Raw genomic sequence first — 23136 nt, 5'->3', positions numbered from 1 at the left:
ATTCACGGAGAGGTCGAAGCGGTGACGTGGCATTCTCACGTGTTCGGAAGCAGAAGGCCGTGTTTGCAGCGGAGAGGAGATCTTTAGTGCCCCGAGGAGAGCGGCGAGGAGCCCTGCCGACAGACACCCTCTTCCCCCGTCGCCCAGGCCCCCTAAGTGCACCATGCTGAAGGCCGTGATCCTGATCGGGGGTCCCCAGAAAGGTGAGCTGATACCCCACGATGACACCTCCCGGGTGGAGGCGGCAGGGCAGCTGCCCCTTGGCCGGAAAAAAAAGCCAGTCCACGATTTACTGGAAATCCCCCCCACCGGAAAAAAACAAACAAACCCCACTATTCGAGCCTACGTGTTCCTTTAGCCCAGGAGTAGGCAAAGTTGGCTCTTCTATGACAGGTGGACTTCAGCTCCCAGAATTCCTGAGCTAGCATGATTGGCTCAGGAATTCTGGGAGTTGAAGTCCACAAGTCATAGAAGAGCCGACTTTGCCTACCCATGCGTTTAGCCACCAGCTTTTACATGTAAGAGTATATTTAACCATTAGATGACTTCTGCTCCCCCCCTCCTAAATTCTGGGACCTAGGAACCCCTCTTTTTCCTCCTGTCCAGAGCAGCCGGGTCTCTTCTTCAGAAAGACCCTCCCTTTAAAAGGTTATTATGCTGGCTGGAGAATTCTGGGAGTTGAAGTTAAACGTTATCAAATTTGGGGACCCCCCTGCTGTTATGTCTCTCCCAAACCTTATCTGTGCCAGGCAGAATGGAAGGGAATGGGAATGGGAAATAAAATAAGAAATGGGAATTTTTAAAAAGGGGGGAGGAAGGATCAAAACATTTAAATATGTTAAGGTTCAGGAGGGAAGTGTTTTTAATGGGAAAGTGAACACAAGAACAATGGAGCACAATCTGAGGTTAGTTGGGGGAAAGATCAGAAGCAATGTGAGAAAATATTATTTTACTGAAAGAGTAGTAGATGCTTGGAACAAACTTCCAGCAGATGTGGTTGGTAAATCCACAGTAACTGAATTTAAACATACCCAGGATGAACATATATCCACCCTAAGATAAAATACAGGAAATAGTATAAGGGCAGACTAGATGGACCATGAGGCCTTTTTCCGCCGTCAATTTTCTATGTTTCTATGTTATGGTTGGCTCCCGATTCTGGAATTGTCTTGCTTTTTTCAGGGACTCGTTTCCGGCCCTTGTCTTTTGAAGTGCCCAAACCCTTGTTCCCAGTGGCAGGGGTGCCCATGATCCAGCATCACATCGAGGCGTGCACTAAGGTAAAGGGGTTATTCAGATTAAATTTTGGAAAGGCACCTGTTGCCTTACCTGAATCATAGTAATCAGGTAATGAAGCAAGCAAGAAAAGGAAGTCAGCTATGTCTAATGTTTTTCCTGGCGTTTCTAACAGGTGCCTAACATGAAGGAGATTCTGCTGATCGGCTTCTACCAACCCAATGAGGCACTCAACCACTTCCTGGTGTCTGCCCAGCAAGAGTTCAAAATCCCTATCAGGTGGGTGGCCGGTGCTATCTGTCACTCAGGCACTCCTTCTGCATAGTCTGGCCTTTTTTTAAAAAAGCCCTGTTGCATGGGTCAATACATTGGAACATTGTTAACATCTTTGCAAACATCTGAGCTGTAATTCAGTCTTTCTTCTCTTGGTTCTTAGCTGTTCTCAACCTGAGGGTCGGGATCCCTTTGGGGGGGTCGAATGACCATTTCAAAGAGGTCACCTAAGACCACGGGAAAAGGCAAATTTCCCATGGTGTTAGGAACTAAAGCTTCTATTCTGGTACCTTGGAACATATTTTTACAATCCGACCAATCAGGCATTTACAGTGGGGGTGTCCCTCTGACCTTCCTGCCAATCAGCTTAAAACTTGGTTGGGAGAATTGGCGCTAGACTTATGATTGGGGGTCACCACAACATGAGGAACTGTATTAAGGAACTGTTCCTCACAACATGAGGAACTGTATGAGGAACTGTATTAGAAAAGTTGAGAACCACTGACTTAGGGCCTTCCAGATATGCTAGACCAGACCTCCTGTCACTCCCAGGAGCTTAATTCTGTTTTACCTGTTGATTCCAAATTTCCCCTTCCTTTGGCTGCATCTATGTGTAATTTTTCCTAAGGACTGAGTACTGTGCCTCTTGTTGGATGACGTTAGATGTAGTACAGTGGTACCTCTACCTACGAATGCCTCTTCTTACGAACTTTTCTAGATAAGAGCCGGGTGTTCTGGATTTTTTTGCCTCTTCTCAAGAACCATTTTCCACGTACAAACCTGAACCTCTGAAACTATAACCAGAAAAGACAGGGAGAAGCCTCTGTGGGTCCTCTCTAGGAATCTCCTGGGAGGAAACAGGGCCAGAAAAGGTGGGGAGAAGCCTCCATGGGGCCTCTCTAGGAATCTCCTGGGAGGAAACAGGGCCTCCACCCTCCCTGTGGTTTCCCCAATCGCATGCATTATTTGCTTTTGCATTGATTCCTATGGAAAAAATTGCTTTTTCTTACAAACTTTTCTACTTAAGTACAGAACGAATTAAGTTTGTACTTGAAAGATTATCCTGAAATAAAAAGAAGTTCTTATATTGTTGTTGGCCGCCCAGAGTCCGTAAGGAGTTGGATGGCCTACAAATCGCATTAATAAATAAGTTTCCACTATTTGGAAGTCGGAGGCTCCAAAGGCGGTCTAATGAGGTGAATTTCTAATTTCTGTAGGTATCTCCAGGAATATGCAGCCCTTGGCACGGGAGGCGGTATCTACCATTTCCGTGACCAAATCCTTTCAGGCAACCCTGCAGCCTTCTTTGTGCTCAATGCTGACGTCTGCTCTGAATTCCCTCTCGAAGAGATGCTGGCCTTCCACCGTCAGCGGGGCAACTTCCTCATGCTGGGCACGACGGTAGGAGACAGTCCTGCCTTCCCAAATTGGGTCGGTCGTGAAAGGAGTGGTTTGGAAACAGAGGGGTCAGTTAGCTGGGGAGTCCTGGGACACCAGGCCGGAGAGCCTGGACCAGAGGTGGGTTACAGCAGGTTCCAACATGTTCTGGAGAACCGGTAGTGGAAATTTTAGTTCGGAAAACCGGTAAATACTACCTCTGATTGGCCCTACCCTCATCTATTCTCTGCCTCCTGAGTCCCAGCTGATTGGGAGGAAATGGGGATTTTGCAGTAACCTTCCTGTGTGATGCCCACCAAGCCACGGCCACAGAACCAACAGCAAAAATTTTGAAACCACCACTGAGTCACATGACCAACAAGGCACACCCACCAAACAAGCCACACCCAAAAAACCAGCAGTTAAATTTTTTGAAATCCACCACTGAGTCACGTGACCAACAAGCCACGCCCACCAAACAAGTCACACCCACCAAACAAGTCACATCCACAGAACCGGTATTAAAAACATTTTTGCGGCAAATTTTTTTTTTTTTCCCCACTCCAATCACATATGCAAAATAACATGCCATCAATCTTGAATTACATTACAATAAATCACTTTTTAAAGTTCGGTATTCATAACCCATCCAATGCTGCCTCCTTTAGATTTGACATCTGGACAAAAATCGTTACTCAAATTTCTTATATGACTTTGAAAAGCTATTAGCTAATACACTTTTTAGGCTGCTTCTATTCCAATCACATCTAATCATTTAGGCCATAGTGCTTCAATCTGCTCCATATATCCTTAATATCAATTTTCATGTATATTCGACTACTGCAACGCTCCCTACATGGGGCTACCTTTGAAAAGTGTTCGGAAACTTCAGATCGTGCAGAATGCGGCAACGAGAATAATCATGGGCTTTCCCAGAAATGCCCATATTTCATCAACACTCTGTGGCTTGCACTGGCTGCTGGTCAGTTTCCGGTCACAATTCAAAGTGTTGGTTATGACCTATAAAGCCCTACATGGCATTGGACCAGTATACCTCCGGGACCGCCTTCTGCCGCACAAATCCCAGCGACCGGTTAGGTCCCACAGAGTTGGCCTTCTCTGGGTCCTGTCGACTAAACAATGCCGTCTGGCGGGACCCAGGGGAAGAGCCTTCTCTGTGGTGGCCCCGGCCATCTAGATTTAACTCGCCCTGGAGATTAGGACTGCCCCCACCCCGCTTGCCTTTCGTAAACTTTTGAAAAACCACCTATGTCGCCAGGCATGGGGAAATTAATATACCCCTTAGCCATTATGATTTATGTATGGTTTGTTTGGGCTGTATGATTATTTTTTATAAGGGTTTTAAACTGTTTTTTAATCATTGGATTTGTATACTATGTATTGTTTTGTTGTGAGCCGCTCTGAGTCCTCGGAGAGGAGTGGCATACAAATCTAATAGAAACATAGAAACATAGAAGTCTGACGGCAGAAAAAGACCTCATGGTCCATCTAGTCTGCCCTTATACTATTTTCTGTATTCTATCTTAGGAGGGTTATATGTTTATCCCAGGCATGTTTAAATTCAGTTACTGTGGATTTATCCACCACATCTGCTGGAAGTTTGTTCCAAGGATCCACTACTCTTTCAGTAAAATAATATTTTCTCATGTTGCTTTTGATCTTTCCCCCAACTAAGTTCAGATTGTGCCCCCTTGTTCTTGTGTTCACTTTCCTATTAAAAACACTTCCCTCCTGGACCTTATTTAACCCTTTAACATATTTAAATGTTTCGATCATGTCCCCCCTTTTCCTTCTGTCCTCCAGACTATACAGATTGAGTTCATTAAGTCTTTCCTGATACGTTTTATGCTTAAGACCTTCCACCATTCTTATAGCCCGTCTTTGGACCCGTTCAATTTTGTCAATATCTTTTTTTAGGTGAGGTCTCCAGAACTGAATACAGTATTCCAAATGTGGTCTCACCAGCGCTCTATATAGCGGGATCATAATCTCCCTCTTCCTGAATGTTATACCTCTAGCTATGCAGCCAAGCATCCTACTTGCTTTCCATACTGCCTGACTGCACTGCTCACCCATTTTGAGACTGTCAGAAATCACTACCCCTTAATCCTTCTCTTCTGAAGTTTTTGCTAACACAGAACTGCCAATGCAATACTCAGATTGAGGATTCCTTTTCCCCAAGTGCATTATTTTACATTTGGAAACATTAAACTGCAGTTTCCATTGCTTTGACCATTTATCTAGTAAAGCTAAATCATTTACCATATTACAGACATAAATTATTATTAAGTAATTATTATATATTATATTATTGTTAGTTAATTATTATATTTCCCGGACCCTTCTTAAGATCCTCTTTCAAAGCCTGAGGTGTTTCTGTCCCCTCAGTGCATCGGTGCCCATCTTGTTTTCCGCAGGCCAATAGGAAGCAGTCTCTGAACTACGGCTGCATTGTGGCAAATTCCGACACACACGAGGTATGAAGGTATGAAGCCCAGGCAGGAGGGGGTGGGGGTCTGGGAAGGAGGCAGGACCCAGACGGAAAAGAGAAGGCCTTTCTGTGAGTCCGGCCTTCCTGCAATTCCCCTCAGGAATCCTTGGGGTTTTTTTCCCCCAACGTTGGCAAGGCCCTTGTCACTTCCACCTACGCCTTCCCCCTCCCCTCCATTTCCTTGTTCCAGGTCTTGCACTACGTGGAGAAGCCCAGCACTTTCGTGAGCGAGCTCATCAACTGCGGCATCTACCTCTTCACCCCAGCCATCTTTCACCACATTGGGGAAGTCTTCCAGCGTAACCAGCAGGAGCTGCTTTTGTGAGTGTCTGTCCCCCAGCGCTGTGTCCTTTGGGTCCTTCCTGCTGCTCTGGATAGGGGCAGGTTCACTCATCTACCATCTCTCTCTCTCTCTCTCTCTCTCCCCCCCCCTTTCTGTTCATCTCCTCCTCCTGCCAACCTTTTGCCCTCACGCAGGTATTCGTACCTCGGGTAAGTCTCCATCTCTCCCTTTCATCCTGCTGCATGTGCCTTTCCCAAGAGCTGCTGGTGTTCTCCCCCCCACCCCCTACCCTCCATAGAAGGGAAACCTTACACTAAATAAATGTTATACTAGATAGAGATGTAGGCTTTTTTTCGGTTTCCCAATTGCTGGAGGAAGTTGCGCTGCTCCCATATTAATTCTTCCTGCGGCTTGAGAGTTTCATTTCCTGGTTGGATATGTGCTCTTTCTTTCTTTCTTTCTTTCCTTTCTTTCCTTCCTTTCCTTCTTTCCTTCCTTCCTTTCCTTCTTTCCTTCCCTCCTTCCCTCCTTCCTTCCTTTTCCTTCTCTTCTTCTTCCTCTTCTTCCTTTTCCCTTTTTCTCTTTTCCTCTTTCTGTCTTTTTCTCCATTTTTCTCCTCCTCCTTCCCCTCCTCTTCTTCCTTTTCTTTTTTCTCTGTCTTTTTCTTTTCCTCTTCTTCTTCTTCCTTTTCCCTCTTCCTTCTCCTCCTCTTCTTCCTTTTCTTTTTTCTCTGTCTTTTTCTTTTCCTCTTCTTTTTCTTCCTTTTCCCTCTTCCTTCTCCTCCTCTTCTTCCTTTTATTTCTTCTGTCTTTTTCTCTGTCTTCCTCCTCTTTCCGCTCCTCTTCCTCCTCCTCCTCCTCTTCTTCCTTTTCTTTTTTCTCTGTCTTTTTCTTTTCCTCCTTCTCTTCTTCCTCTTCTTCCTTTTTCCCTTTTTCCCTTTTCCTCTTTCTGTCGTTTTCTCCTTTTTTCTCCTGCTCCTCCTCCTCTTCTTCCTCCTTTTCTTCTTCCTTTCCCTTTTTCTCTCTTTCCCGTCTTTCTCTCTTTTTCTTCGAGGAAGCAAATGCGCTGCCCCTCAGCTGGTCTTTGTCTCACCCCCACAGAGAGGAGAGCGCCAATGGTTGGCAGAGGGCTGAAGCCATCCGACTGGAGCAAGACATCTTTACGGCCCTTGCTGGGCAGGGACGCCTCTTTGCCTACAAGACGGAAGGGTTCTGGAGCCAGATCAAATCTGCCGGGTAAGGAAGAGGGAGGGGCTTTATAGGTTGCAGATTCATACCGGTCGTCCTCAACTTATGACCATTCATTTAGCAGCCACTTGAAGTTACCATGGTCCTGGAAAAAAAGCGACTTGAGCAGTGACTTAAGTCAAGTGAGGGAAGATGAGAGAGCGGAGCCTTGCTGCACATTTCCTTTTCCTTTTCCTTTGTTTCATAGGATGTAGAGCAGGGGTGGGTTCTTCACGGTTCGGACCAGATCACCCGAACCGCTGGTGATGTAATTTTGGCATCACGGATCTGGTTCTGTCTCTGTCAGTCCGTGCTTTACTAGATAAAGGGGAAGGTTTGGTAGGGAAGGTTTGCCTATTTGCCGAGGACTCTAAAGTGTGCAATAGGGTTGATATTCCTGGAGGCGTCTGTAATATGGTAAATGATTTAGCTTTACTAGATAAATGGTCAAAGCAATGGAAACTGCAGTTTAATGTTTCCAAATGTAAAATAATGCACTTGGGGAAAAGGAATCCTCAATCTGAGTATTGCATTGGCAGTTCTGTGTTAGCAAAAACTTCAGAAGAGAAGGATTTAGGGGTAGTGATTTCTGACAGTCTCAAAATGGGTGAGCAGTGCGGTCGGGCAGTAGGGAAAGCAAGGAGGATGCTTGGCTGCATAGCTAGAGCTATAACAAGCAGGAAGAGGGAGATTGTGATCCCCTTGTATAGAGCGCTGGTGAGACCACATTTGGAATACTGTGTTCAGTTCTGGAGACCTCACCTACAAAAAGATATTGACAAAATTGAACGGGTCCAAAGACGGGCTACAAGAATGGTGGAAGGTCTTAAGCATAAAATGTATCAGGAAAGACTTAATGGACTCAATCTGTATAGTCTGGAGGACAGAAGGAAAAGGGGGGACATGATAGAAACATTTAAATATGTAAAAGGGTTAAATAAGGTTCAGGAGGGAAGTGTTTTTAATAGGAAAGTGAACACAAGAACAAGGGGACACAATCTGAACTTAGTTGGGGGAAAGATCAAAAGCAACGTGAGAAAATATTATTTTACTGAAAGAGTAGTAGATGCTTGGAACAAACTTCCAGCAGACGTGGTTGGTAAATCCACAGTAACTGAATTTAAACATGCCTGGGATAAACATATATCCATCCTAAGATAAAATACAGAAAATAGTATAAGGGCAGACTAGATGGACCATGAGGTCTCTTTCTGCAGTCAGTCTTCTATGTTTCTATCTTTTATTCCCTTAAATTTCAGCCTATTTTCCTGTGTTTGAATGGCTTGTCCTCATTCTTTGCTTTGAAAAAAAGCCCTCCTGCCCACCCCTGAGTTAAAACCGACCTTTATTTCTTCGCCCGAAGCACAGCTAATCAGCTGTGTTTCGGGCTGAATCCACCGTCCGAGCACGCATGGAAGTCAAATTGCATAAGGGCTGCTTGAAATGTCGCGATGCAATCTGGTGGCGAAGATAAGTGGAACCCACCCCTGCTGTAGAGCCCTTGTAAATCTCTGTCCTGCTTCTTCTTTCTCTTAAGACGGTCATCTCTATAAAAAAGAAGAGCATCCAAATGAATTAAGATGTGTGCATCACTTTAACCGAAGCCTTGGTTTTGTAGGTTAGTGTCTTATCAGGTTTAGACTATGTAGCTTGTCAAGAGCAAAACAAAGAAAGAAAGATAATCTTATTTTTTTGGGTGTAAATATGGATACTATGCCCGGTGGAATGTCATCTACTAATTGTGTGTGTTTGTGTGTGTTCTTGTTGAGAGCCATTTGATTTCTTGTTTTGTCTCCCAAGAGGCAGATGATAAGAGGTTAAGTGTGGTGCTTGAGGGTTGGGAGCCAAACATAGTAACGCACAAGTTCTCTTTGCCAGCTCTGCCATCTATGCCAATCGTCTCTATCTGAGCTGCTACAGCCAGTGCCATCCGGAGAGACTTGCCCAGAACAAACCTGGTGGGCCCAGCATCCGAGGTATTTTCTCTTTCTTCACTACCGTATTTTTCAGACTATAAGACGCACCGGAGTATAAGAAGTAGCTTAGTTTTTGGGGAGGAAAATAAGAAAAATAGCTGATTGGTTAGTATCTATCAGGTTTGGACCTGTAGCTTGTCAGACAGATGGCAGGACCACAACAAAGAAAGAAAAATAATATTATTTGGGGGCGGGTGTAAATATGGATACTGTTCTGTCGGGCTCTCTGGTAGACTCCTCCCAAAAATTCACAGGTACAAATTTCAGACATACACACACGTTTGAAAATTCAAAACAATGTTCTTTATAATGAAAATTCACTTAAACCAAGCCCTCTTTTGTATAGCAAAGAGCACTTGTCTCCAAACAAACTGGTAATTTGTACAAGTCCCTTATCAGTTCTGTGATACTTAGCATGCAGCTGTGAGGCAATTCACAGTCCTTCTTCTTTCACAAAGTGAAACACATTTTGCTCTGGTTGAGTTTCAAAGCGGGGAAAAATCAGCACACAAAAGGTCAAAGTCAGCAAAGTAGGCACGAAACACAATGATCAAATAATCCTCCACAATGGCCAAACCCACAGGCTGCTATTTATAGCAGCCTCACTAATTACCACAGCCCCACCCAACCACAGGTGGCCTCATTTTCTTTGACAATAATCTCTCTGTTGTTGTTGCCTATGCATCGCTCTCCGCATGCGTGGCTGTATCATTAACTCTTGTTCTGAATCCAATGAGGAGCTAGATAATTGATCTCCTTCTGAGCTGTCTGCCACACTCTCCTCCTCCCTGTCACTCATGTCTTCTTGGTCAGAGGAGCCTTCATCAGCAGATTCCACCGGGGGCAAAACAGGCCTGCAGCATGTGGATGTCTCCCCCACATCCACAGTTCTTGGGGCAGGAGCTGGGCCAGAGCTAACCACAACAGATACTATGCCCAGTGGAATGTTATCTTCTACTAATTGTGTTCCCAGAGGAGAATTTTAGCAGCGGGTTCATTGGTTGTGAGGTCTGCTCCTTGCTTTTTTCCTGCCACTGAAACCTCCATTTCACAGGCATTTTTTTCTGAAACTCCATTTCAGAGCATGAAGCTCCGTTTGAGAGGCTTTTTTCAGCCTCTGAAACCTCCGTTTGAGAGGCTTTTTTCAGCCTCTGAAACCTCCGTTTGAGAGGCTGGGCGGGGCTACATTCGGAGTGTAAGATGCACCCAAATTTTCACATTCTTTATTGAGAAAAACGTGGGTCTTATTCTCCCAGAAATATGGTACGTTGTAAGGCAAAAGCAGCAATACATTTCATTGCAGGGATAAGGCACATTCTTTGTGTTGTCAAGGGAAATATGTTGTCATCGCATCCAGCTCCATCAGTCCTGTAGATCAGTGCCTGCATCTCCAAACCTTTGGGCACCAAGGATCGGTTTTATGGAGAAAGATTTTTCCATGGGGCAGAGTGGATGGGTTTTTGTATGTTGCTTGCATCCCACGGATGGGGCTTCACTTGTTTGTGTGAACTGGTTGCTAGCATCCAATGACAATCCACAGACCAGGAATTGGGGGGCCCTGGTGTAGATGCTGGACAAACCTTAGGTTCCCACATCTATTCCAGGACTCCAAAATGCCTGGCATATTTTCTTCAGCTCCTGGGTGATCAGACAGGGTTTCATTTATTAATACTACATTGTCGTCTGCATTGTTTTGGATGAAATGTTTTTTTCCCCCATTAACATTTTCATTGAGTTATAAAGTATTGTAAAATACAAAATACCAAGTAAATAGGAAAGCAATGGGGAGGGAAAAGGGAAAGAGAGGTGAGGAGAGATAAGAAAAAGAAGCATTGACTTCTGACTCTCTCTGTTATGGTAAAATAAGGCATTGACATTATATCGCAGCTTTTTGCTTTTTCATAATAATATGAACAAGCCATTTCTATGAAGACCTGTCAGTGTAATCGGTAAAACCCAAAGTCAAGAGTTTCATTCTTTTCTACATCAAGCATGAGGTTCAGGAGTGGTCTCCATTTGGAAACAGAAGTACAGTGGTACCTCTACTTACGAACTTAATTCGTTCTGTGACCAGGTTCTTAAGTAGAAAAGATTGTATGAAGAAGCAATTTTTCCCATAGGAATCAATATAAAAGCAAATAATGCGTGCAATTGGGGAAACCACAGGGAGGGTGGAGGCCCTGTTTCCTCCCAGGAGATTCCTAGAGAGGCCCCACGGAGGCTTCTCCCTGCCTTTTCTGGCCGTTTCCTCCCAGGAGATTCCTAGAGAGGCCCCATGGAGGCTTCTCCCTGCCTTTTCCATCCCTGTTTCCTCCCAGGAGATTCATAGAGAGGCCCCACTGAGACTTCTCCCCGCCTTTTACAGCCCTATTTCCTCCCAGGAGATTCCTAGAGACGCCCAACAGAGGCTTCTCCCCACCTTTTCTGGCCCTGTTTCCTCCCAGGAGATTCCTAGAGAGGCCCCACGGAGGCTTCTCCCTGCCTTTTCTGGCCGTTTCCTCCCAGGAGATTCCTAGAGAGGCCCCATGGAGGCTTCTCCCTGCCTTTTCCATCCCTGTTTCCTCCCAGGAGATTCATAGAGAGGCCCCACTGAGACTTCTCCCCGCCTTTTCCGGTTGCAGTTTCGGAGGCTCGGGTTTGTAAGTGGAAAATGGTTCTCGAGAAGAGGCAAAAAAATCTTGAACACCCGGTTCTTATCTAGAAAACTTTGTAAGTAGAGGCGTTCTTAGGTAGAGGTACCACTGTACTTATGCTCTTTTCTTGAATCAAAGTGGTCAATTTTGCCATTTCAGCCATCAACTTCTGCAATGTTGAAATGTTTTTGAAGCTGTTTTCATCTTAGTTGGGGGATCCTCTGGCTTTCCCCATATATTTGGTTCCATAAGCTCCAACATTCTGGCAAGAACCTTCTTTGCTTTGCCCCAACTTTGATGAGTTTGAAGTAGTAATTTTAGCAGCTAATCCCTGTGTGGGGAAGGGCATTTAGTGGGGTGTGTATTGAAATCACAAAGTAATTCAGTGCTAGAGCTGGAAGCCCATATGGTAAAGCAGGTGGCCTCCTCTAGCAAAGACTTCAGAAGAGTGGAAGTGGCTTGTAGAGGAGATAGGGGAACGGAAGTAATCGCTGCTTATTTTCCCTGCAGGCAACGTCTATATTCATCCAACGGCCTCCGTGGATGCCAGTGCTGTGGTAAGTCTGTGGGTTGGGTGAGGTCTGCTGCTTCCCACAAAAGAATGAGCATCCCAGTGCCACAAAGTCTTGGTGGGAATAAGCAGGGACAGAACCGGGGCTAATAGCTTAGGCTTGCCATGTAAGCCTTCTTTTCAGCCATTTTTATTTATTTCATTTTGTTTTATAGTTTTGTCAATTACATATAGGTGGTATACCAAGATCTAACAATGTTTATACACTGGTCAAAAAAAATAAAGGGAACACTTAAACAATACAATATAACTCCAAGTAAATCAAACTTCTGTGAAATCAAACTGTCCACTTAGGAAGCAACACGGGTCTACGGAGAGGGGCGGCATACAAATCTAATTAATAATAATAATAATAATAATAATAACAACAACAACAACAACAACAACAACACTGTCTGACAATCAATTTCACATGCTGTTGTGCACATTCAACTTTGTACAGAACAAAGTATTCAATGAGAATATTTCATTCATTCAGATCTAGGATGTGTTCTTTGAGTGTTCCCTTTATTTTTTGAGCAGTATATATAAACAAACTAGGTTTTTTTCACCTTGAACTTAATTGCAGTATGAAGGGAAGGATGCTGTGAGGGGATTGGGAGAGTCCTGCAAGAATAACCTTGGCTGTAATGGGTTGCGAGAATAACAATAGAATGGAATGGAATGGAATAGAATAGAATAGAATAGAATAGTTGGAAGGGACCTTGGAGGTCTAGTCCAACCCCCTGCTTAGGCACGAAACCCTACAGACAAATGGTTATCCAACATCTTCTTAAAAACCTCCAGTGTTGGAGCATTCGCAGCTTCTGGAGGCAAGGTGTTCCACGGATCAATCATTCTAACTGTCAGGAAATTTCTTCTTAGTTCTAAGTAACTTCTCTCCTTGATTAGTTTCCACCCATTTCTTCTGGTTCTACCCTCAGGTGCTTTGGCAGACAGTAGAAAGAAGAGGATATAGATAAAATCAGACCAAAGCTATCTCATGTCACAGAAGCAATAGGGGCAGGGAAAGCGCCTTAGACTGGACCTCCCCTGGTTCTCTGGGGTGAAGTGCTTTCAGACGGACAAGATCCATGATAACAATACTAGTAGTGTTCGTGGTTTTGGTTTCTTGTCTAAATTACCTCAAAAGACTGAAAGGGAGTACAATGGCTAGTCTTTCCTTTACCCTCCCTCCCTCCCAATAATAATAATAATGTCTAGCGTTTTAAAAATGGCAATATAGTAGCATTTATACTTATTCTGTAAACCTGAGGCCTCAAACTCGATTTCTTTGAGGGCCGTACCATGGCTGTATTTGACCTGGGGGGACATGGTCAGCTTGACATTTGTGAGTGCTCCGACAGAAAAAGTGGGCTCCCAAGCTCCATTTTCAGCTGCAACAGTCTCCTGCAATCCTCTGCCAACGAACATGGAGCCCGGGAGGCCTTGAGTTTAACACCCCTGACCTAAACTGTCTCTTAGCAGTTTTACGGCACACTCTGGATGGTTTGCAATTCAAGCATTATTTGCATATTAGCCCCCAACAATCTGGGTCCTCATTCTACCAACCTCGATCAACCTTCAGCTGGTCTGGATTGAACTCCAGGTTGTGGGCAGAGTTTGCCCACAATACTGCGTTTTTAAACTACTGTGCCATCAGGACTCCACCTACCCAAGCACTAGTTAGAGGGTTTAAAAGGATGTGGGGAGAGCTTACGAGTCTACGGAGAGGGGCGGCATACAAATCCAATAAATTATTATTATTATTATTGTAGAGATTTTTTTAAAAGAGCTCGCCTCCCCACCCTCCCTTTAGCATGTGTTGGGTAAGGCTAGGTTTTAGATCCTGTTCCATCTGGCCCTCTGGTCTTTTCCAATTGGGACAAAAGAAAGCTGTGGGCTAAGGAAGGACTGTCACCTGTCAGGTCAGTGATACAGGTATCTCTCCGTTGGCTTTCCCCTTTAGCTGGGTCCCAATGTCTCCATCGGGAAAGGAGTGACCATTGGGGCTGGAGTCCGGGTGCGTGAATCCATCATTCTGCATGGGGCCTCTCTCCAGGTAAGGGGTTTTCTAAAAATCCTAAGGACCATAAACCTAGTATTTGCACGACCTGCATTTTTAGGCGCACAAATACGCATTCGTTTTATATCTTTGTTTCTGGGCATCCCATAAATTTCCTGCAATTTAAATAATGGCATTTCATCTGTGGAAAATTAAATTCTTATCCCTCATTTATTTATTTAGCCTTAGTCTAAGTCACTAATTCACTAATTATACACTTCAGTAATTATACAAGGACTGTGCCTTAAAAAAAGTATTAGTGTGTTTTATTAGTGAGCGTCCTTCTGTGGCTCTTTAGATATTGGGTCACTTATGAAACACAATAAAATAGAAAGGTGCATCTTTTATTACACCAAGCTCCTGTCTTCTCTGAAACGGTGCAATTTCATTTCCCCGCTTTCATTTCCTCTCGGGGAATCCTGTTTAAGAAACGGGGGAAAGATAAATCCGTCATCCGTCCCACTTAGATGTTAGAGGTTTAAGTGAAATGGTGCTGGGAATGCTGGAGCATTCTGCTATGAGATGCTGCTTAGATGCTCTCACATGGAGGCGTTGAGGGTGGCTCAACAAAAACGCCTCCTGAGCATTTTTCTCCCATCCCTCTCAAAGTTCCGGCTTTAGTGTAGTTTTTGTAAATCTTAAATCTATGTGGTTTTAATGTTTTAATTATTTTTCTTTTTGTTTGTTACTTTTAAGCTGCCCAGAGTCACCTTACAGGGGAGATGGGAAGTGTTAAATATGTGCATATAAATGAAAAAAGGGTTTCCAAGGTTCAGTATTTGCATGTTAGCCTCTGATTGGCTGTTCGTTCTGGCGGGAGACTTGTTGCCATGTCAAAAGAGGTTTGTTACTTTGCGAAACATATAAATAGTTAGAGACGCGCCACTTTCCCTCAGATAGAGATTTTGCTGTACTGTACCTTTAACCGATCTGTTTTACTTGCCTGTTCTGACTAAAGAAAAATAAACACTGCTAATTCACCAGTTGGCTTCCTTCAAGTATTTTTCAGGAAGCATAAAAATTTAATAAATAAATAAGAGGCATAGCACCAGATTCTTGGTCACAGCTTTGCTTAGAGTTAACTACTATATGCCTGATACTAGTTCCTTTAACATTGACTTGTTCGGTAACCAATGGCATTAGGTAATGGGGTACTTATAACAACCTGAGAGTTGCTGTTATCATAGCATTCCCACAGTTAACCAACCTAGTTAACCAACTAGTTGGCAACGTAGTTGGCAACTAGTCTCTGAACTCAATTCAAAGTGTTTTAAAACCCTACATGGCTTGGGACCTGATTACCTACGGGACCGTCTCTTGCCTCATGTATCCCATTGACCAGTTAGGGCTCACAGGGTTGGCCTTCTCCAGGTCCCATCAGGCAGAAAATGCTGGCTGGCGGACCCAGGGAAAGGGCCTTCTCTGTGATAGCCCCTGCCCTCTGGAATCAACTCCCCCTGGAGATCCGTACTATTCCCACTCTCCTAGCCTTCCGGAAGAGTTTAAAAACACATCTATTTGTGTAGGGGTGTTGAACTTGGTTGCTTTGTGCAAGCCCACATTATTGTATGACTGTTCGAGATATGACAGTTGTATGGGGTGGGCTGTCTGTGAGATGTTTTAAGTTTAGGGGTTTTTAATAGTGATGTTTTATAGTGTTGTTTTATTTAATGTCGATTTCTTCCATTGTTATGTATTCATATGTTGTAAGCCGCCCTGAGTCTCCATAGATGGGCGACCTAGAAATCGAACAAACAAACAAACCAATAATAAACATGATTGCGATCTGAGTCCTGTTAACTGAGTCGCAGTTACAGTGTCACATCATCCCACAGACACTTGTTGTCATTTGGATCCTTCACTGTTGGCGTCTGACAAACAAAATCAATGGGGAAGTTGGTGGGAAGTCACAAACAGTGATCACATGACTGTAGGATGTTGCAACTGCACAGGATTTGCCTAATAATGGCTTTGGGGTCTTCCACAGCTGCTTTCATAAGCTGGCATGGTCACATGACACTGCATCTCATGACTCCCTCACTTAGTACTGCAGTTCCTAGTCCTAATTAATGTCACTAAACAAGGACTATTTGTATTGGATACAACCATTGTCATTCCTAACCATAAGCAAGGTTGCCTGGAATTGGTGGAATCCATCATAATTGGACAGGTCCCTATACGGAGCCAATACAGTGGTACCTCTACTTAAGAACTTAATTTGTTCCATGACCAGGTTCTTAAGTAGAAACGTTATTAAGAAGAAGCAATTTTTCCCATAGGAATCAATGTAAAAGCAAATAATGAGTGCAAACCCATTAGGAAAGAAATAAAAGCTCGGAATTTGGGTGGGAGGAGGAGGAGGAAGAAGAGTAGGACAGTTGCTGCCGAAGGAAGAAGATGAGATGAGGGGAATCAAAAAAATCCAAAACTTTAAGGCTTAAAAAAAAAGAGGGACTCTAAGGCGGCGAGGAGGAGCACGTGCCTCCCATACACCCGGCGCGAGGTTGCCTACCATACACTGCGCCAGAGAGAGAAACCTAGGGGGAATGGCAGGAAACTGGCTGGGCCTTTGTGCCGCTCTCAAATTTCCTGGGAAACTTTTCCTGGGCTTGGGTTCTTAAGTAGAAAATGGTTCTTAAGAAGAGGCAAAAAAATCTTGAACACCTGGTTCTTATCTAGAAAAGTTCTTAAGTGGAGGCGTTCTTAGGTAGAGGTACCACTGTATAATACAGCATTGAAAATATGGCCTGAGACCGTAGAGGCCATAGTTCAAATCTCATTCAGCCATAAAACCTACCGGATGACTTTTGGTGTGTTCCTATTTTTTGGTCCAACCCACAAGTTGTTGTTCTAGATTAGAACAACATATAATGAAGATAAATCTTATTGAAGAACAAATGAAGAATGAATCACAACCTACAGTACTCTGGGACATTAATGCAATAATACAGTGTTAGCCTTCCCTTGTATCACATGGGGATGTTACATTTGGATTAGTGCAATCTCTCTCAGGTTTTCCTAACAAGTCCTCTAGAGGGGTCAATGATAATTCACTGTGGCCAACTCACCACAGCTAGGACAATTCATTGATTTGTCACTGAGTTAACTTATCCCGCTCCGAGTCCTCGGAGAGGGGCGTCATACAAATTTAAATAAACAAACAAACAAACAAATAAATAAATATTCTTGCTGACCATGGCCAACGTGCTGTGGGACAATGGCAACTTGTCCTGCGGCAACTTGTCTCATGTCAAGTTGGCCATGGTGAGGTAGTCGCAGCTAATGAAGGGCTTCCCATTGCCGGTGCTACCAGGATGTGTACGCAGCTGTGTGCCCTCGTGAGATTTGACTTCTGCGCATGCGTCAGCAGCCAAATCTCACACGAAGACACTAGTGTGAGATTTAGGCGATTTTTGCCTATTTTTTACTTCAGCGCATGCGCAGAAGCAAAAATATTGGTGAAAATCGTTGGAATCTCACTCGCACGAGCGTCCTCACACAAGATTTGGCTTTGGGCACATGCACAGAAGCCGAGTCTCATGTGGGGATGTCCGCGCGATGAGATTTTGGTGATTTTCACCGATATTTTTGCTTCCAGGCATGCACAGAAGCAAAAAATTTGCAAAAGTCACCAAAATCTCATGTGAGCGTCCTCACTCGAGATTTGGCTTTGGGTGCATGGGCTAAAGCCAAATCTCACATGGGGGTGTGCAACTGTGCACGCATCCCAAAATTTACTAGCACTCTATAGAGTGGCCTGCACCAGGAGCAGCCCATCACTGACTCACAGCAATTTGGCTGTGGCCAGTGTCCCATTCTGCCTCTAGAGCAGGGGTCCCCAAACTTTTTACACAGGGGGCCAGTTCACTGTCCCTCGGACTGTTGGAGGGCCGGACTATAAAAAAACCTGTGAACAAATTCCTATGCACACTGCACATACCTTATTTCTTTCTCTCTCACTCACTCTCTCTCTCTCTCTTGCTTTCTTTCTTTCTCTTTCTCTTTCACTCTCTCTCTTGCTATCTCTCTTCCTCCCTCCCTTTCTCTCTCCCTCTCTTTCTCCCCCTTCCTTCCCTCCCTCCCTTCCCTCCCTCCTTCCTTCCTCTCCACTTCTTTCCTTCGCTCTTTTTCCCTTTTCTTTCTTTCTCTCCACTTCTCTCTCTCTCTCTTCCCTCTTTCACCCTTCCTCTTCTCTCCCCGCGGAGGACTCACCTGACAAGCCTCCACCCTCCGACCCCGGACTCCCATTCAATCCCCATTCAGAAAACGGGAGCTAGCAACTCAAAGAGGAGGAGGTGGCAGGTGTGTGTGTGTATGTGTGTGTGTTGTGCCCAGCTTGGCTTTCGGCAAGCCTTACTTTACCTCGGGGGAGATAAGATTGAAGGGGACGTTCTCACTGCTTTTCCAGTGCGGCCTTGGAAAAGATCTGTGGGCCAGATAAATGGCCTCAGCGGGCCGTATGTGGCCCGCGGGCCGTAGTTTGGGGACCGCTGCTCTAGAGTATGTATGTATGTATGTATGTATGTATGTATGTATGTATGTATGTATATATGTATGTACAGTAATACCTCATGATACGAACTTAATTGGTGCAAGGAGGAGGTTCGTAAGACGAAAGGTTCGTAAGACGAAACATTGTTTCCCATAGGAAACAATGTAAAGTCAATTAATCCGTGCAACCAAAAAACCCCCCGCAAAAAAAAACAGCTTTCGGCAACTGCTGGGAAGCCGTGCGGCTGTTTTAAAAGGTGACAGCCGGCCTGGGGGGCTTCCCAGCACCCCCCTGAACCCAGGTTCGGGGTTCGGGGGGGTTCTGGCAAGCCCCCCAAGCCGGCTGCGACCTTTTAAAACACCCGCGCCACTTCCCAGCTGTCTCCTGAAGCCGAATGCTAAAGCCGAACTTCCGCGTTCGGCTTCGGGAGACAGCTTGGAAGCGGCGCGGGTGTTTTAAAAGGTCGCAGCCGGCCTGGGGGGCTTCCCAGCAACCTCCCGAACCGAACCCGGGGTTCAGCAAAATTTTGCCTCTTCTTACGAACTTTGTTCGAGTTACGAACCGGCGTTCGGGAGGCTTCTGGGAAGCCCCGCCGCCCGGCTGTCACCTTTTAAAACAGCCGCGCGGCTTCCCAGCAGTCTCCGAACGCCGGTTCGTAACTCGAAAAAAGTTCGTAAGAAGAGGCAAAATTTTTCTGAACCCCGGGTTCGTATCACGAGTTGTTCGTAAGACGAGGGGTTCGTATCTTGAGGTACCACTGTATTTATTTATTTATTATCCTTTGATTCGGGGCGGCTCACAACAAAATAAAACAATTTATGACAAATCTAATAATTTAAAAAACATTTAAAAACCCCATTATTAAAACTGACATACACACAAGCATACCATACATAAATTGTATAGGCCCGGGGGAGATGTCTCAATTCCACCATGCCTGACGGCACAGGTGGGTTTTAAGGAGTTTATGAAAGGCAAGGAGGGTGGGGGCAGTTCTAATCTCCGTGGGGAGCTGGTTCCAGAGAGTTGGGGCAGCCACAGAGAAAGCTCTTCCCCTGGGACCCGCCAAACAACATTGTTTAGTCGACAATGTTGCTTTTCATATTTTTCTAGTGCCCAGCAGGTGGTGCTACTGTGCTGCAAATGTTTATAAGACACTATACTGAATGAACAAAGAGGGTTTTGTTAGTAGTCCTCTTCAAAGCTAACAGACTATTATATCTCCTGGGGGCTGTGTACTTGTGGCTCAGGTTCTGTGAGTTGCAATTCTCCAGATTAGATGCAGAGTCTTAGAAAATGAACTGAAGCGCTTAAAATATCTGCTACTGTACTTTCTGAGGCAAGCATCTCTCTTGTACAGGTGGGATCTGTATTGGATCTAGGAATAAAAATCTGTCGTTCAGTAACATAAGGCATTAATTTAAAATTAATTCAGTTTTTAAAAATGCCTCAAATTTTGGGAAGGTACCAACGTTTAATGTATTATTATTATTATTATTATTATTATTATTATTATTAGTAGTAGTAGTAGTAGTAGTAGTATTAGTATTATTAGTATTATTAGTTAGATTTATATCCCGCCCCTCTCCGAGGACTCGGAGCGGCTCACAACAAGAAACAGTACAAATCCAATACTTAAAACAATTTAAAACCCTTAATATAAAAACAATCATACATCTTTCTCTTATGCAAGTTCACTGAAATTTTGTGCGATGTAGCCTTTCTTGGGAAACTTCAGCTATTTGCGATTCATTCAAAAAAAAAAAAAGGGAAAGAAATTGCAGGTAGGGGCTTTTGGTGCTCCTGATTTATGGGAGAGACCTGAACTTTGGCAGTGCGTGATTGACTCCCCATACAATGCCCCACTCTTTTTCCCCCCCCATAGGACCATACCTGTGTACTCAACAGCATTGTCGGCTGGGACAGCACAATTGGACGCTGGGCTCGTGTGGAGGGTACCCCCAGTGACCCCAACCCAAACGATCCCTATGCAAAGATCGACAGCGAGACACTCTTTCGAGATGGACGCCTGACGCCATCCATCACTATTCTGGGTACGTTTTCCACCCTGTTTCTCCCCTCCCCAATAAACACTTGGGAACTTCCTGCCTTTTTAAGCAGGAGTCCATTGCAGCTCCTCCAGGCAAGCTTCTCCTCCCACAGAGCCTTGTGACTGCGATGCGTGCCTGCGAGAGATTCAGCTTCGGCACATTTTGGCCATTTTCACTGAATTTTTTGCTTCCACACATGCACGGAAGCAAAAAATCAGCCAAAAACGCTGAAATATTGTTCGGGCACGAATCCTTGCATGAAATTTGGCTTCAGACACTGCCACCTGCTGGTCAGCTGGAGCTGTGCACGCAGCTCCATTTTCACTGCCGGGATAGCGCCCCCCCCTCCTTCCGGTAGCAACCCAATACTGAGCTCCTCCCCAGCCTGTTTTCTGAGCTGATTTTTTGATCCCCTTCCCCCCTCAACAGGGTGCAATGTGACCATTCCTGCCGAAGTGGTCATCCTGAACTCCATCGTGCTTCCTCACAAGGAACTCAGCCGCAGCTTCAAGAATCAAATAATTCTTTAACGAGTCGTGGATTCACCTCAGGGTGACCTCTCGACAGAAAATTCAAGAGCGTCGTGATAATGTTAATTTGTGACCATCCCGACATACTCTCAAGCCTCATCCAATCTGGGTAGGCCAAGATCTATGGTTTTGGTTACTGTCTGCAATGTCCTTCTGGGTTTTTTCAGGGAATGGGAATACGAGCCTCTTTCTAGACTGGGAGAAGTTGAGTTGCCCCCTCTTCCCTAGACGTGACTAAAAAACCTCTCCAAGGAGGAGGCCTGCCTGAACTTTACCTCAGAAAAGGCTATTGACAGAGAAAGATGTGTAGCTGTGAGGATGCCTCTCTGCAGGCTTCCGTGGCCCTCAGATGCCCTTTGTTCATCCTCCAGTTAAATTCCCATCAGTCCAAAGAGCTCCATTCTTGCAGCTCACACGGCAAAAAGGCCTGTAATTCTCCTTTCCTCGTAGTGTCCCCTTTCCCAATCCTTGTGAACTTGCTCACTAAGGACCCCGCACCTCTGGTTGTTTGTGAAATGAAGGAAGTGATTTGTTTCCATATTCTAGTAGAACACACGGCAAATTGAAACTTTTAAATGAAGGAGAAAGGGTTGGTAGGAAATCACCCATAAATAAAACATATATTGTGGAAAGGTTTAGGTATATTGCCTCCATCCCAGCGAATGGAATGGCTTCACGTAAGGCCTGGAGCAAAAGCTGCTTGTCAGGGGTCCAGCTAATACATCCATAGCAACCTGAAGCTGACCGGAACTGTGGCCATTTTGAGGCTCCAGAGTGGTCACTGCTACTAATTCAGAGGCTTTTTGGAGAAGAAAGCAGATAGGGACTCCCAACACAGGAAGTTTCTACGTTGCCGTTAGATTCTTTTGGTGTCCAACTCTCTTTCGTTTCTCTGGAGAAAGAAGATCTTACCCATCGGTTTTACCTTTCCACAAAAGAATGGACTTTGCAAAATTGGTGCACCAAGCTGTCTTCTTTTTTATTATTATTTGGAGAAAAAGATCCTTTGAAAAACATAGCAGGTTGGGAGAAATGTCTCTCTTTTCTTCCCCACCCTTGGTTATCCATGTTTTAAGCAGGAAAGTTGAAACACACATGCCTAGAAAAATCCTGTTTTTGCAAGGATTCTCTGTGCTATCTCTGCTAGCAGTGAGAATATGAATGAATGGTCACCCTATTGTAATGCCCCGGCTATGAACCACAAAGAACGCAGCACAGATAAATTCTGTCCAAACCTTCGTTTACTAAATTATAAAGACTACTAATGAGCTTTCTTAGTAGTCGGCAAACACAAATACACTGTAGTGCACTCTTTGTGGAAAACTGGCTGTTAATTCAACTTCATTAACAGCTAGCACAAGTCCATGAAATAATAAATCAAGCCTGAGCAAAGCAAAAAGTCTTGGAAGGTATCAGGAAGGGTACAACGGTTGGCAAAATGCCCCAAAGCAATTTGCAAGAAGAATGCCGAGAGAAAGATCAAGAGCTGAGCAGACATTTCTGAATGCAAAACACAAAGGCATATAGAACGAAGGTTGTTCCCTGCAAATTGCTGCCTGTGTCGTCATCCCTTAAATAGGCTAGGGGAGTTAGCCCCAAGCCTACTCTTGAGGAGACCTCCTCCTGAGGAATCCCTCCTGACTTTTGACACAGAATCCTTTTCAGCCTCCTCAATGCCTGATTCGGGTGCCAGCTGCACAGACCGCTGGCACATCACCACATCAGCCTCTTCTCTGGCGGGATCCGCCACCAGTTCCATGGGCTACTGTGGACCACAATACCTGGTTTAATTCTCATCATGTTTAATGATGAGATGGTGTAGGTTAGTTTAACCCTGTATCCTCCAGGGCTTTCTGGGGTAAATCTAAACAAACATTGACTGGCTTTTTTTGAGTCCCTGTAATAAGCTAATTGGACCCCACTAACCACCCA

The 23136-nt window shown here is 44.7% G+C and overlaps 1 protein-coding gene across 1 annotated transcript; it reads left to right on the top strand.

The window, feature by feature from the left end:
• GMPPA (GDP-mannose pyrophosphorylase A) lies at positions 1 to 22220 on the top strand. The gene is made up of 12 exons (XM_070728597.1): positions 1 to 203; positions 1183 to 1280; positions 1412 to 1515; positions 2727 to 2910; positions 5325 to 5384; positions 5589 to 5719; positions 6782 to 6916; positions 8786 to 8883; positions 12027 to 12073; positions 14036 to 14128; positions 20509 to 20677; positions 21104 to 22220. Exons 1-12 carry the CDS (start codon positions 164 to 166, stop codon positions 21202 to 21204), a joined length of 1260 nt encoding a protein of 419 aa, XP_070584698.1. The 5' UTR covers positions 1 to 163; the 3' UTR covers positions 21205 to 22220.
• Positions 22221 to 23136: the final 916 nt, after the last annotated feature.

This window comes from Erythrolamprus reginae, chromosome 1 (genome assembly GCF_031021105.1).
Source record: "Erythrolamprus reginae isolate rEryReg1 chromosome 1, rEryReg1.hap1, whole genome shotgun sequence".
NCBI classification, from domain to species: domain Eukaryota; kingdom Metazoa; phylum Chordata; class Lepidosauria; order Squamata; family Dipsadidae; genus Erythrolamprus; species Erythrolamprus reginae.
The sequence above is the reverse complement of the archived record's forward strand: the minus strand, read 5'-3'. Positions and strand labels throughout refer to the sequence as shown.